Source organism: Puma concolor, chromosome E1 (assembly GCF_028749965.1).
Source record: "Puma concolor isolate L17-30 chromosome E1, mPumCon1.1.hap2, whole genome shotgun sequence".
NCBI lineage: Eukaryota > Metazoa > Chordata > Mammalia > Carnivora > Felidae > Puma > Puma concolor.
Window position 1 is genome coordinate 36,774,438 of NC_141680.1, and position 12,673 is coordinate 36,787,110.

General features: G+C 50.3%; 1 protein-coding gene and 1 long non-coding RNA gene across 4 annotated transcripts in view; one reads left to right on the top strand and one right to left on the bottom strand.

Annotated features, from left to right (window-relative positions):
• ACSF2 (acyl-CoA synthetase family member 2) overlaps positions 1 to 11,044 on the bottom strand; it is a 34,296-nt gene extending 23,252 nt beyond the window's left edge. For both annotated transcript variants that reach the window (XM_086687002.1, XM_086687003.1), the window contains exon 1: positions 10,910 to 11,044. In XM_086687002.1, coding sequence (XP_086543128.1) covers positions 10,910 to 11,037 — 128 coding nt within the window. In that variant the 5' untranslated portion in view covers positions 11,038 to 11,044. The remainder of the gene's footprint in view (positions 1 to 10,909) is intronic.
• Positions 10,006 to 12,603, top strand: LOC147574271 (uncharacterized). 2 transcript variants are annotated; one of them, XR_015244074.1, is made up of 4 exons: positions 10,006 to 10,390; positions 10,551 to 11,078; positions 11,641 to 12,086; positions 12,525 to 12,603. It is a non-coding gene; the product is annotated as an uncharacterized LOC147574271 (long non-coding RNA). The 2 variants fall into 2 exon arrangements; XR_015244075.1 differs by lacking the exon at positions 10,551 to 11,078 and having other exon boundaries at positions 10,061 to 10,390.
• Positions 12,604 to 12,673: the final 70 nt, after the last annotated feature.

Here is a 12,673-nt window from a genome sequence, read left to right on the forward strand (position 1 = left end):
TTTTGACTCTTGCTACACATTACCTGCTGGGAGGAGACAGGGGCCAGAGGCTTGCAGGTGGATCCTGCCCTTGCTGGGGGTTGAAATTACTTAGGCCAAAGCTCTTCATCCTTTCAGAAGCCACCAGGCAGTGAGGGTGGCTGGATGCGAGGGCCCCCCGGGAACTGCAGGAATACACCCCATGCTGAGGCAGGCCACTGCTCCCCTGGGCAAGGTGCCATGCCAGCCACCAGCAAGAAGGCTTTAGAAACGAAATTGAAAGCAACAGACTGTTTTGGTTCCAAGTCATGGACTGGCCTCTGCCCTTCCCCCGCCACAGGCATTTGATCCCAGGCTGGTTGGTCCCCGGGCCCTAAGAAAAACATAAATCATCAACAAAGCTAAAAGACAAGTAACTGCCTGGGTTTACAAATTTCATTCTACACGTAAGAGACCAAGGATTCGTATTTCGCTTGTATTTAAAACAAACTCACGCATCAATAAGGACAAGGAACCCAACGTAAGAAATGGGCAAAGATTATGAATAGAGATTCACAGAAGACATTTCAAAAGAGTCCGATCTCCCTGCTAATCAGGGAAAGGTCCATTCAGACCACAGTGAGATATGCTTGGGCCCTTTCTGGAGGGGCAAGCATTTCAATGTTCATTAGGCAATACAAAGCATTTGCAAGAATGCGTGCACACGGGACTCGGGGTTTCTTCTGGTGGTCACAGCAGCAAAGCCTCTCCAGGGCTATTTCCAGAAAAGCTGGAAATGCCCACCCTTTAATAGAGCAATTGCACTGCTAGAGGCACAGTCATAAAATGGAAAAAGAATAATCCAAATCTATAGCGCCCGTGTAAATAGATCTTAGAAACCTACTGTTGAGAGAAAAAAAGAATGGCACTCTGGTGCAGCTTGTGCTGAAATTATAAAAGCCTAAGCACTGTTTATGAAAACAAAAAATAGGGAAACTGAAAGCACTGATTACCGGCTTGATACGATTCAAAGTGCTTTCCACGGGATACAATATACTGTTTATGGATTCAGAGACATATTAAAAGCAAAAAACTCACTCCAACACGACATGCATTCGAACTATAGCTCTCAATGATGGACGGGTTGGAGGACGGCTACGAAAGGGACTTGAACTTGATCCATAACGTTTTATTTCTTTCATTTATAAATTTCTTTACCAGGCATAGCTCTATGTTCATCTGGAGTGGTAGGTACACAGGAGTTTCTTTTTTAGCTTGTGATCGTGGTTAATTTTTTTTTTTTCTATATGAAATATTTAAGAAGGAGAATACCAGAGGTTGATAAACTCCCCAGAAGGGAGGGGCACCTAAAACGTTCAAAAGACGGAGCAACTTCCTGGCGTGGAAGGCGTGAGACGCACCGGCCCTGTCACGTGAAGGGCCAGGGCAAGACCACCGTTAATGAAAGAGAAAGAGCCCCAGTCTGTGCATGAAGTTCACGTGCCGTACTCACGGGCAAGCCTCAGTCCTCAGTCAACACACTCACTCTTGTGGGAGGCACAGTTGTAGCTAAAAGTGCCAGCATGCCTCCTAGTTCGTGGCAGAGAAGAGGCAGATTCTCCTCTTCTCCTATCCCGCTTGGATACGACCCCAAGATTCATGCCCCTGGACGACACACTGATCCCACCATGGGGCTGTGTCCCGTCCTCCCCCTAAGTTGTACAAAGACACCAGGCTGCTGGTTGACCTGTGAGTGGCACTCGATACGGGAGTAGAGACAGCAGATGCCTGGGCAGGAGGGGACCACGTGGAGCCTGTAATAGCTGTTTCACCCTGAAATAAAGCTCTAGTTGTCATGTATCTGCGTAGATGGGCGACACGTTTACGACAGCGACAACATACAGCTTTGTTCAAGAAAAGGACGGTGCTGCTGTGACAAAATCCAAACAAGACCACGACTGAATGGTCGTTTTCTTAATTGATAGCACAGAATGACTGATGTGAAAAAAGGGTCTCGGCAAGAAAGAAAAAAAAAGGAATTTTTACTTAAGTCTCTTAGGAAAAAAAAAAAAAAACCTCAGACTAAATCAGTCTTACATGTAAAACATAAAACTTAAAAAACATGGAAGAAGGGGCGCCTGGGTGGCGCAGTCGGTTAAGCGTCCGACTTCAGCCAGGTCACGATCTCGCGGTCCGTGAGTTCGAGCCCCGCGTCGGGCTCTGGGCTGATGGCTCAGAGCCTGGAGCCTGTTTCCGATTCTGTGTCTCCCTCTCTCTCTGCCCCTCCCCCGTTCATGCTCTGTCTCTCTCTGTCCCAAAAAATAAACGTTGAAAAAAAAAAAAATTAAAAAAAAAAACAAAACATGGAAGAAAATCTTCAGGATCTAGGGCTAGGCAAAAAGTTTATAGGCTCGATACCACAAGCATGACCCATCAAATTGATAACTGGGCCCCATCAAAATTAAATTTTGGTTAAGAAGATGGAACGATGAGGGGGCGTCTGGGTGGCTCAAGCATCCGACTCTTGATTTTGGCTCAGGTCATGATCTCACGGTTTGTGCGATCGAGCCCCACGTTAGGCTCTCCGCTGACAGTGCGGAGCCTGCTTGGGATACTCTCTCTCTCCCTCTCTCTCTGCCCCTCTCATGCACCCTCTCATTCTCTCTGTCTCAAAATGAATAAATAAACATAAAAAAAAGAACATAAAAAGATGAGGGGCGCCTGGGTGGCTCAGTCGGTTGAGCGTCCGACTTCGGCTCAGGTCATGATCTCACAGTTCGTGGGTTCGAGCCCCGCATCAGGCTCTGTGTTGACAGCTTGCTCAGAACCTGGAGCCTGCTTCGGATTCTGTGTCTCCTTCTCTCTCTGCCCCTCCCCCGCTCACGCTTTGTCTCACTCTGTTTCTCAAAAATAAACAAATGTAAAAAAAAAAAAAAAAGATAAAAAGATGAGCTCCAGGGTGGGAGAAAATATTCAAGAAACACGTATCTGACAAAGAACAAGTATCTAGAATACATAAGGCATACTGAAAACTCAATGGTTAAAAATAATCCAACTACAAAATGGGCAAAAGACACAGACATTTTGCCAAAGAGGACATACAAATGGCAAATAAAGCACATGGAAAGATATTCGACATCATTGGCCATTAGGGAAATTCATATTAGAGCTGCCATATCATGACACACCTATCAGAATGGCAAAAATAAACAATAGTGACCATAGCAAATGCTGGCGAGGATGCTGATCATTCACACATGGTTGGTGGCATCATTAAATGGTAATGGGCATCCTGGAAAACAGACAGTTTCTTTAAAACCAAACATGCAACTACCATACGAGCCAGCAATTACACATTAGGAGCAATTATCCCAGGTAAAGAATTCTACTCCCAGAGAAACAAAGGTTTATGTTCACCCAAAAATCTGTACACAAATGCTTATAGCAGCCTTATTTGAAAAAACTGGAAACAATCCAAATGTCTTTCAGTGGTGAGTGGGTAAGCCAACTGTAACATTCATATCAAGGAATGTTCTTCTTTTTTAATGTTTTATTGCTTTTTGAAAGAGAGAGAGAGGGGCGCCTGGGTGGCGCAGTCGGTTAAGCGTCCGACTTCAGCCAGGTCACCATCTCGCGGTCCGTGAGTTCGAGCCCCGCGTCGGGCTCTGGGCTGATGGCTCAGAGCCTGGAGCCTGTTTCCGATTCTGTGTCTCCCTCTCTCTCTGCCCCTCCCCCGTTCATGCTCTGTCTCTCTCTGTCCCAAAAATAAATAAGAAACGTTTGGAAAAAAAAAAATTAAAAAAAAAAAAAAAAAAAAAGAAAGAGAGAGCGACCACGCGGGCGTGCAAGTCGGGGGCGGTGCAAAGAGAGAGAGGGACTGAGGATCTCAAGCGGGCTCCGGGCTGAGAGCAGAGAGCCCGATGTGGGGCTCAAACTCACGAACCTGTGCAATCACGATCTGAACCAAAGTCAGATGCTCAACCCACTGAGCCAACCGGGCGCCCCTTAAGGACTACTCTTTAGCAATACAAAGAAAGGAACTATTGGTACGCAAAGAAACCTGGATGAATCTCCAGAGAATTATGTGGAGTGAAAAAATCAGTATCAAAAGGTAGCATATGGTATGACTCTATCTACATAATACCTTGAAATTACACAATCACGTAAATTGAGAACCAATACCAGATTGCTAGAGATTAAGCAGGGGCTGGAAGTGGAAGAGAATTGGGTGTGGCTATGAAAAGATCCTTGTGCAGATGGAAATGTTCTGTATCTTGACTATATCAATGTCAGTATCCTGGCTGTGATACTGTGCTAGCTTTGCAAAAGGTTACAATTAGGGGAAACTGACTAAAGGGTATATGGGATCTGTGTGCACTATTTATTTTTTCTTTTTTTTTTTTTTAATGTTTATTTATTATTGAGAGACAGAGATGGAGACAGAGCATGAGCATGGGAAGGGCAGAGAGAGAGGGAGACACAGAATCCGAAGCAGGCTCCAGGCTCTGAGCTGTCAGCACAGAGCCCGATGCGGGCTCGAACTCACGCACCGCGAGATCATGACCTGAGCCGAAGTCAGACGCTTAACCGACTGAGCCACCCCGGTACCCCCATTTGCACTATTTCTTACAACTGCATGTGAATGTATAATTATCTCAAAATAAAAAGGTTAACTTAGATTACATAATATTGGGGACCACAAGGTATAACCAATTCAGTGGGTCCAGAAGCCACAGTGTCCCCACCACTCCCTGCTGGGACGGCCCCTTGACACATCTGAGGCCCCATTTCTCAGTTTGCCTTTCTGTTGTCACACGCAAGAGGTAAAATATAGGGCAGATGAGATCATGTCTGTTTCCCTAGGGTTATCAAGGAAAGCTAACTATTTAAGCTGTTTAATGCATAATACACACATTTTCAAGATTTTTTGTCAAGGTTAACAGGTCCCTCCTCCCAAAAGCACCCCTTGGTTTTTGAGCAAAAGAAGGCAGACACAGGAGCATATACTCTAAGATTCAAGAATAGGCCAAATTAACCTATGGAGATTAGAAATCAGAACAGTGGTAGCCTCTGGTGAGGGAAGGAGATTGACTGGAAATGAGCAGAGAGAAAGTTCTAGAGCTATGCTGTCTATACGGTAACTGCTAGTCGCATGTGGCTGTGGAACACTTAAAATGTGGCTAGTCTGAATGAAGGTGTTCTGTAAGTGTTAAGTATACATCAGATTGAGGGGCACCTGAGTGGCTCAGGTCATGACCTCACAGTTCATGGGTTTGAGCCCCGCATCGGGCTCTGTGCTGACAGCTCAGAGCCTGGAGCCTGCTTCAGAGTCTGTGTCCCCTCTCTCTCTCTCTGCCGCTCCCCTGCTCGTGCTCTGTCTCTCAAAAAATAAATAAACATTAAAAAAAATGTTTAATATACAACAGATTTGAAAGACTTTCTTTTTAAAAAAAGGTAAAACATTTTATGAGAAAGTTTTAAAAGGTTGGTTACCTGCTGAAATGACATTTTGGCTATACTAAGTTACAGAAAATACACCATTAAAATTATTAAAATTATATTTCTCATTATCTTGTTGATATGGCTACTAGAAAATTTAAAAGTCCACATGGGGCTCATATATCGATTGAAGAGCACTGTTTTACAGTGATAGGCAAGTCCTGTATCTTGGGGGGTTGAGTATATACACACATTTGTTAAAGTGCGTCAAACTGTACAAAGTTTGTGCATTGTAATTATACCACAAAGCTGCCTGATTTTTCCACCACCCAATATAACCTTCCCGAAGGGGTCTACAGCTTACAAAGGACACAGACTACAAAGAACTCCAGAGTGGCAGGGGCGCCTGGGTGGCTCAGTCGGCTGAACGTCCAACTTCGGCTCAGGTCACAATCTCACAGCTCGGGAGTTCGAGCCCCGCGTCGGGCTCTGTGCTGACAGCTCAGAGCCTGGAGCCTGCTTCGGATTCTGTGTCTCCCTCTCTCTGCCCCTTTCCTGCTCGTGCTCTGTCTCTCAAAAAATGAATAAACGTTAAAAAAAAAATTAAAAAAGAAAAAAAAAGAACTCCAGAGTGGTGTGAGCTACAATAAAGATGTGAGCAAGAGGGGCACCTGGGTGGCTCAGTCGGTTGAGCATCCGACTTTGGCTCAGGTCATGATCTCGCGGCTCATGAGTTTGAGCCCCGCGTCGGGCTCTGTGCTGACAGCTCAGAGCCTGGAGCCTGTTTCAGATTCTGTGTCTCCCTCTCTCTGACCCTCCCCCGTTCATGCTCTGTGTCTCTCTGTCTCAAAAATAAATAAACGTTAAAAAAAAAAGATGTGAGCAAGATACCCTGCATTGGTGGAAGCTTCCATTTTTAGTATCTTGACTAAAACCACTGGCACGTGCGTGTTTACACGTATATAGAAACAGGCAGGAAGTTATTATTTGACTCTAGCAAACCCAAGAAGATGTTTCTGAAAGCCTGAAATTCTCGGCTTCATGCTGTAAGTCTGTGAAGCTTACGTACTGTATGTGAGGCATTCGTACTGTAAGTCTTCCCCTGGGTCACTTGTACAGAGCGGGGGCTGATTCAGAACACTTGCTCCTTGATGGGGTCGCCGAGGTACAGACGAGGCGAGCTTACGACCTTAGATATCTAACAAAACCCTCAATGTTTTCTGTTCACTTGGAGGACCAGAGAGAGTCACAGAGTGTCAGGAGGTTAGGAGGAATTCACTAGGGTTCCCACTTCACCCACAGCCCTCTTGAATTAGGGGACTGGGCTCAAAGCCGAGCCTCCTTAGGAATCACGGAATGTCTCCAGAAATGTAGAGTGCTTCTTGTCCAAGTGGCCTATTTTACAAACAAGGTGCAGGGAGATAGAGTGGCTTGTCCAACACGATACTGAGTTGGAAGTGACAGGGCTGGGACCTGCTCTCCTGTCATCGAACTCCCAAACTGAGAAACACACACACGCCAGCAAGGTCCACAAAACCGGATTTGTGAGCTGGAGACACAACTCGTTTATTTATGTAGGGAGAGGCACCTGGCAGAATTATTGGTAGCCGTCATTTATTAGGACACTCCCCTAGCAAGGCCTACTCAAGACATGAAATTACATCCTGTACTGTACTTTGGTTTGCTCAACATATGACACCTCCCCTGCCCCTCCCCCTCACACACACACACACACACACACACACACACACACACAGAAAGTGTGAGCATGGGCCTGTTATATACCCCGAGCAGCCCAGCTTGGTTTAGGCAGTCGCCCTACCAGAACTGTCTCCCTCGTAACTCTTCAGACAGTTACTAAACTGTGGAACTGTGGGCCTTGAGATCATTATAGGAATGCACTAACCCACTGTTACCAAGCACATTACTTGTATAAGAGCTCATCAGTGCAATGGGTTGAAGATGTCTTTAGCATCAGGCTGTGAGTTAAGAATTTTCTCTTCTTTTTTTTTTAAGTTTTTAAATTTATTTTGAGAGAAAGAGAAAGAGAGGGAGGGGGCGGGGGCAGAGGGAGAGAGGGAGAGAGAGAATCCCAAGCAGGCTTCTCACACTCAGCACAGAGCTCAACTCGGGGCTCAAACCCATGGACCTCAAGATCGTGACCTGAGCCGAAATCAAGAGTTGGAGGCTCAGCCAACTGAGCCACCCAGGTGCCCCAAGAATTTTCTTCACGTGACCTTCTTTAACTCTCAGACAACATTATTTACACATGAGAAAGATCAAGTTCAACTTCATCCCAAAGCAACCAGCTAAAATGGTTCATTTGAACCCAGATATGCCTGGCTTCAAAGTTTCTGCCTATAGAAATGTGGGGGGTGTTAGGAGAGCTTCATACCCAGGATTCAAAAGAGTTCAAGCACAGGCAAGATTTCACGTGAGTATATAGGCTTCATGCTTCGAACTACAGCCCTATCGCCGGAGGGATCAATTTCAAACTTCAGCCTCACCAGCAAGGCTTCCTCGGTCCCGTTCCCACCAATCAGATTGTTTCTTGCTTTGATCGGCATCTTCCAGGGAACAGCACCCTTTCTGCCTTGAATCAGGGGGGTCTATGGTCTTCCCCTGTAGATCCCTTTTAGGCAAAAAGAACTCAGTGAAAACAAGTTCATCTCTATACTCTCTCTGTACCTTCCACAGTAGATAGCACCTCCCTCTACTGCATGCCAGGCCCAAAAGGGTAACCAAAGCTGATGTGTACCACTCACTGGTTACAACGTCCAAGTTCGTAGTTTATTTTCTATTGTTACATTTAGAATGGAGGATCCCCAGTGGAATGTGTAGGGAAATCATTACTAGATCACTTCTTAATCATCTTTGGGGAACTATGGGAAGAGTCTAATTTTTTCAACCATTATGGTTTCCAACCAAAACACTTCCTGACTTAATACAACCGCCTCATATAGGGATGGCATTTTATAGTTGCTGTTACTGGTCCCACCTGATAACAGCCATCCCCCTAGAGGGTAGTCCATGAAGCTCACGTACCCCTCTGCCCTACTACCAGCATCAAGTCACTGGGGCCCCGACTCTGAACATCGTTCCCAATTCTGAAAGGCGTAAGTCAATGTTCTTTCCGCTTTTCTCAGCTCCGAGTGCCCCCAGATGCAACCGCCCCACAGGCAGCCCCAGGCCAGCTTTAGAGGTCTGTCTGGAGGAAACCTGCTCATCTCAGGTTCATCAAGGAACCTTCCCTCCAAGGCTCCCTGAAGCCCCAGACTAGCCCATCCATTTTCCTCGGGGTGGGGGGGGGGGAAGGGGATGTGTGGACAAGGGGAGGGAGCTGGTGGTTCAGGAGATCTGGAGAGCAATGGACTGCTTCCTCTTTCCTTCTGGGGAAAAAGGCTCTGAACAACCCCGATTTTGATGGACAGGGAGCGTCTGGCAGATCCAAGGGCTGGACTTGTGGCTGGGCAGAGACTACCATCTTGGCAACTGGCAGAAGGAAGAACCAGGTGCAAGAAAGAGGTCACTGATCCCCCCGACCCTGCCACTTTTAAGTCAGTTGGAATTCCTACCCAGACATCATTGGAAGGTCTCAGGGACCAGACCGGTAGCATTAACGACAAACTCACCAGGCTCAGAGGTTAGGTAATGCACTCAAGGTCACGCAGTGAGTAGGTGAAGGAGCCAGGACTGTAACCCAAGGCAGTCTGGCTTCAAAGTTCTTGCTCTTTCCTGACAGGCAAAGCTGGGGATCTGATAAGTAATAGGCCTGGGTGGGTAGTGGTTGGACAGCAGAAAAGCAGGTTTTATGTGTAACTAGGAAGAGCAGAGAATAGAACTCCAGGAGCTTTCCACATATCATTACACCGGAACACTGAGTAGTGATCACCTGACTTAGCTTTTTCCCCACTAAACTGCACATTCCTGGGAGTCCGGGGTTTTTTTGGCTTCTGTATCCACAGCACCCACCAGGTGCTTGACATGACATGACGTATGTACTCAGCAATATCTATTGAATGCTTGAGACTCCTGAGGGTTTCTTTAGGGGAAAGTGGGAGTGAACTTAGGCCAAATCATCATAGTCAACAGAAAACGAGGCGGGGAAGGGATGGGAAGGACTTAGACCAAATGCTCAGGAAACCTTCTCTCTCTGGACAAAGGGATCTCCTCCAGGTGCAGGGTCAGAATTTCTCTGAGGCCTGGTGCCCCTACCCTGAGATGGTAGGCCTGGACCAGGTAAGGGTCCTGCTTTGTTTATACATAAAAACATCAAAGGTCAGCAATGTTGCCATGTGAGCATAAGTGGCCTGATTTAGCATCATGAAACATGTACACTTTGGGGGGTAACTTTCCATAGGGTCCTCACATCCTAAGAGGGCACCCAGGAGTCCAGAGGTGGGGCTTGGAGGCTAGGGGTGTCGATGACAGAATTTGCCTAGGGAGGCACGGTGAGAAAACCCAGCTGTTTTCCTCACAATCCCATCTACGGAGCAGCCTTGAGCCACCGGGTTTTCCCGGAAAACTAGGCATAGCCATTTAAGAGCATGGCGTGCTTTCTAGTTGTCGGAACCAGCAAGTGCGAGAGGTTTTGATCTTGAAGTTTCAGCCCAAAGAGGAATTTGCCTCTCCTTCCAATCCCCTCCGCCCCCATCCGATTTTTGTGAAGCAAACAGTTCTCTCAGAGGAGAAGTCCCACTGTTCTCTTCCCTCTTCTTCCCCAAACTTAGTTCTTGGCCCTTCTGGGAGGCAGGGCAGGCTCGGTGGCGCCCAGGCCTCCCGCTTCTGGGTGCTGAAGACAACCACCACCGATAACATCAGTTGGAGCCCAGCTCTGCTTAAGCAGCCAACGCGCGCTCAAACTTCGATCTTACGGGAAAATGGCACGAATTCCTACACGGCTTTGGAGGCAGTGGAGCCACTAGGAGTGGGAACCTGCCAGCCCCCATCCCACCTTTGCACGGAGGACATGAGCAGACAGGCCCAGGAGGCGGTAAGGTGCAAAACCGGTGTTTGTCAGCACCGCAGGAGGAGTGGGGACGCGGCTGGGCATAGCGGTCCCAAAGGCCCCCCCCCAAGTTTATCCCTAAAGGGGGTCCAGCTCGGAGACAGCGTTCTGAAGACAGAACCCTGCCCCTGCCCCTCCTTCTCAGGCTAGATCGCCAAAGGCCCACACGCCTGGCCCTCTGTGCTCACGAACCGGAAACAACCTAGAGTCCTGGACCAGAACTCAGAGTCAGTGCAGGGTCGCTGGCAGCCACCAGCCGCAGCCCGGGTCTGCGCGGGCCAGGCCAGCATTTCCTGTTGCCTAGGCGCTGAGCGCGGGCTACCTGCTCCCCAGCGGGTGCCATCCAGAGGTGCGGCAGCCCAGCCGCGGGCCTGCCAGCCGGGGTGGGCTCGGCCCCCCAGAAAAGCTCTGCAGGAACCCCCAATCTCCCTCCCTCCCGGGGGCCCGTGCCGCCCCCTTCTCCTCCAGCCCCCCCTTCCCCCCCTCCCCCCAGGGGCCGAGTACCTGAGGGGGCGGGCGCCCTGCAGTCTCGCTTCCTGCCATGCCCGGGCGAGGACGGCCCGGGTCCCCGGCACCCCCGGGCTCCCGGCGCACAGCCTCCCGAGGCGCAGCCCCCAGGGGTAGATGGCCATGGCTCTCTGCGCCCGCGTCCCGGCCCCAGGAAACTTTTAAAGTGAGCCGAGGCGGGGCGAGCGTGGAGCGGGCGGGGAGGCGGGGAGGGTCGCCTCTGCCTATGGGGCGCGGAGGACTCGGTCCCGCCGGGGCGGGGGGCGGGGCGAGGCGTGGAGGAAGCTGCGGCGCGCGGGGCCACCTTCCCCTCGGACCCGCGGCCCTCCCCGCCCACCTCGAAGACGTGCCCGGGTTTCCCTGCGGATCCCAAGGCCCCGGCCACAGCCCGAGGCCAGGCTCCCCTGCCGACCACCGGGGGCCTAAGTTTGGAGGCTCAAGAGCTTGTTGATTTTGTAGAGGGGGAGCCCGCGGGGCGCGAGTGTGGGCCGGGCGGCGAGGCCCAGACGCGTCCGTGCCCCCACCCCGCCCCAGCCCGGTTTAGAGAGCGGGTCATAGGCTGCCAGCTCCCCTCCGGGGTGCGAGCCAGAGGCGCCTCCGAGAAGCGCCCCGAGGCGTGCCAGCTGGAGCAGAGGGCTCGCGGGGGTGGGTTGCTGGGGGGCGGGGGGGGGAGGGAAGTGGCCCGGACAAAGGGTGCCGTGGGCGATCCCCCTCTCGGTCGACTCCAGGTGGAAGCCAGAAGTCAGCTTCAGAACGGCGGACACCAGTTGGTACCCCCTTCTCCCACGGGCAGCCTCCCACCCTGGGCCTCTGCCTCGACTCCCCCCGCCCCGGGCTCGCAGTGCACCGTGTAAGGTGGCGTCAGGGATTGAAACCTGGGCTTCTCACCACCATCTGCCAACCCCAGCTTGGGCCCAGGGCCCCATTCCGTGCCCTGTCCGATGCGTGAATGGAAAGCAGCAGTGGACAGAGGTTCAGCCCACTGCACCTGTTCCATCTCCGGTCCTGGCTGGGAAAGGCTGCACCGGGCACCCGAGTGGCACAAGTGCCAGGTCCACACTGTCTCGACCCTTTCTCCAGAGGAGGAGGACAGCAATGGGGGAAAGGCCCTGGCAGGGTGACCTCCCCGCTCCTGCCCCAGAGGAAGCAGTGAAAATCTGGGCCAAGCAGAAAGGTTAGTGAGGGGTGGGGCCTGGCCTGAGAAGACCTTTGCCCTTATCTGGGGACTTGGCCTCCGACTGAGGTCCTGAGGAGTCTATGCTGCATCCGTCCTCATGATGGGCGTGGCCTCAGATCCTCCCGAAACCCTGGCTCCTGGGGGACGGTCTCCACACTTCAGAGTGTGTGGGGATGGGGCAGGAAGACAGGCGAGCAGAGAAATTACGACCAGTTGAGCTGGCAAGGACACACCTTTCTAATGACGCTAACTCTTCGACTCCGACAGCCTGGCCCAGGGACGGAGTGCTGATAGCCCAAGTCCAGGGTATCAGCTCTGCCGGTAACTGGCTGTGTGGTCCTGGTAGTTACCTTGCTAGTTTGAGGGTAGCCCTGGGGCAAGAGAAGGATGGGTTCCTCTTCGAACTTTGCTCCAGCCTCAGCTCCCCATCCGCAGGCTTTCCTGACTTCCCGGACACGAGTGCCATGGAATAACAGTCACCGATTTCAGGATACCTTCCTCAAGCCGTACTCTTTTTTTTTTTTTTTTTTTTTTTTTAATTTTTTTTTTCAACATTTATTTATTTTTGTTTTGGGACAGAGAGA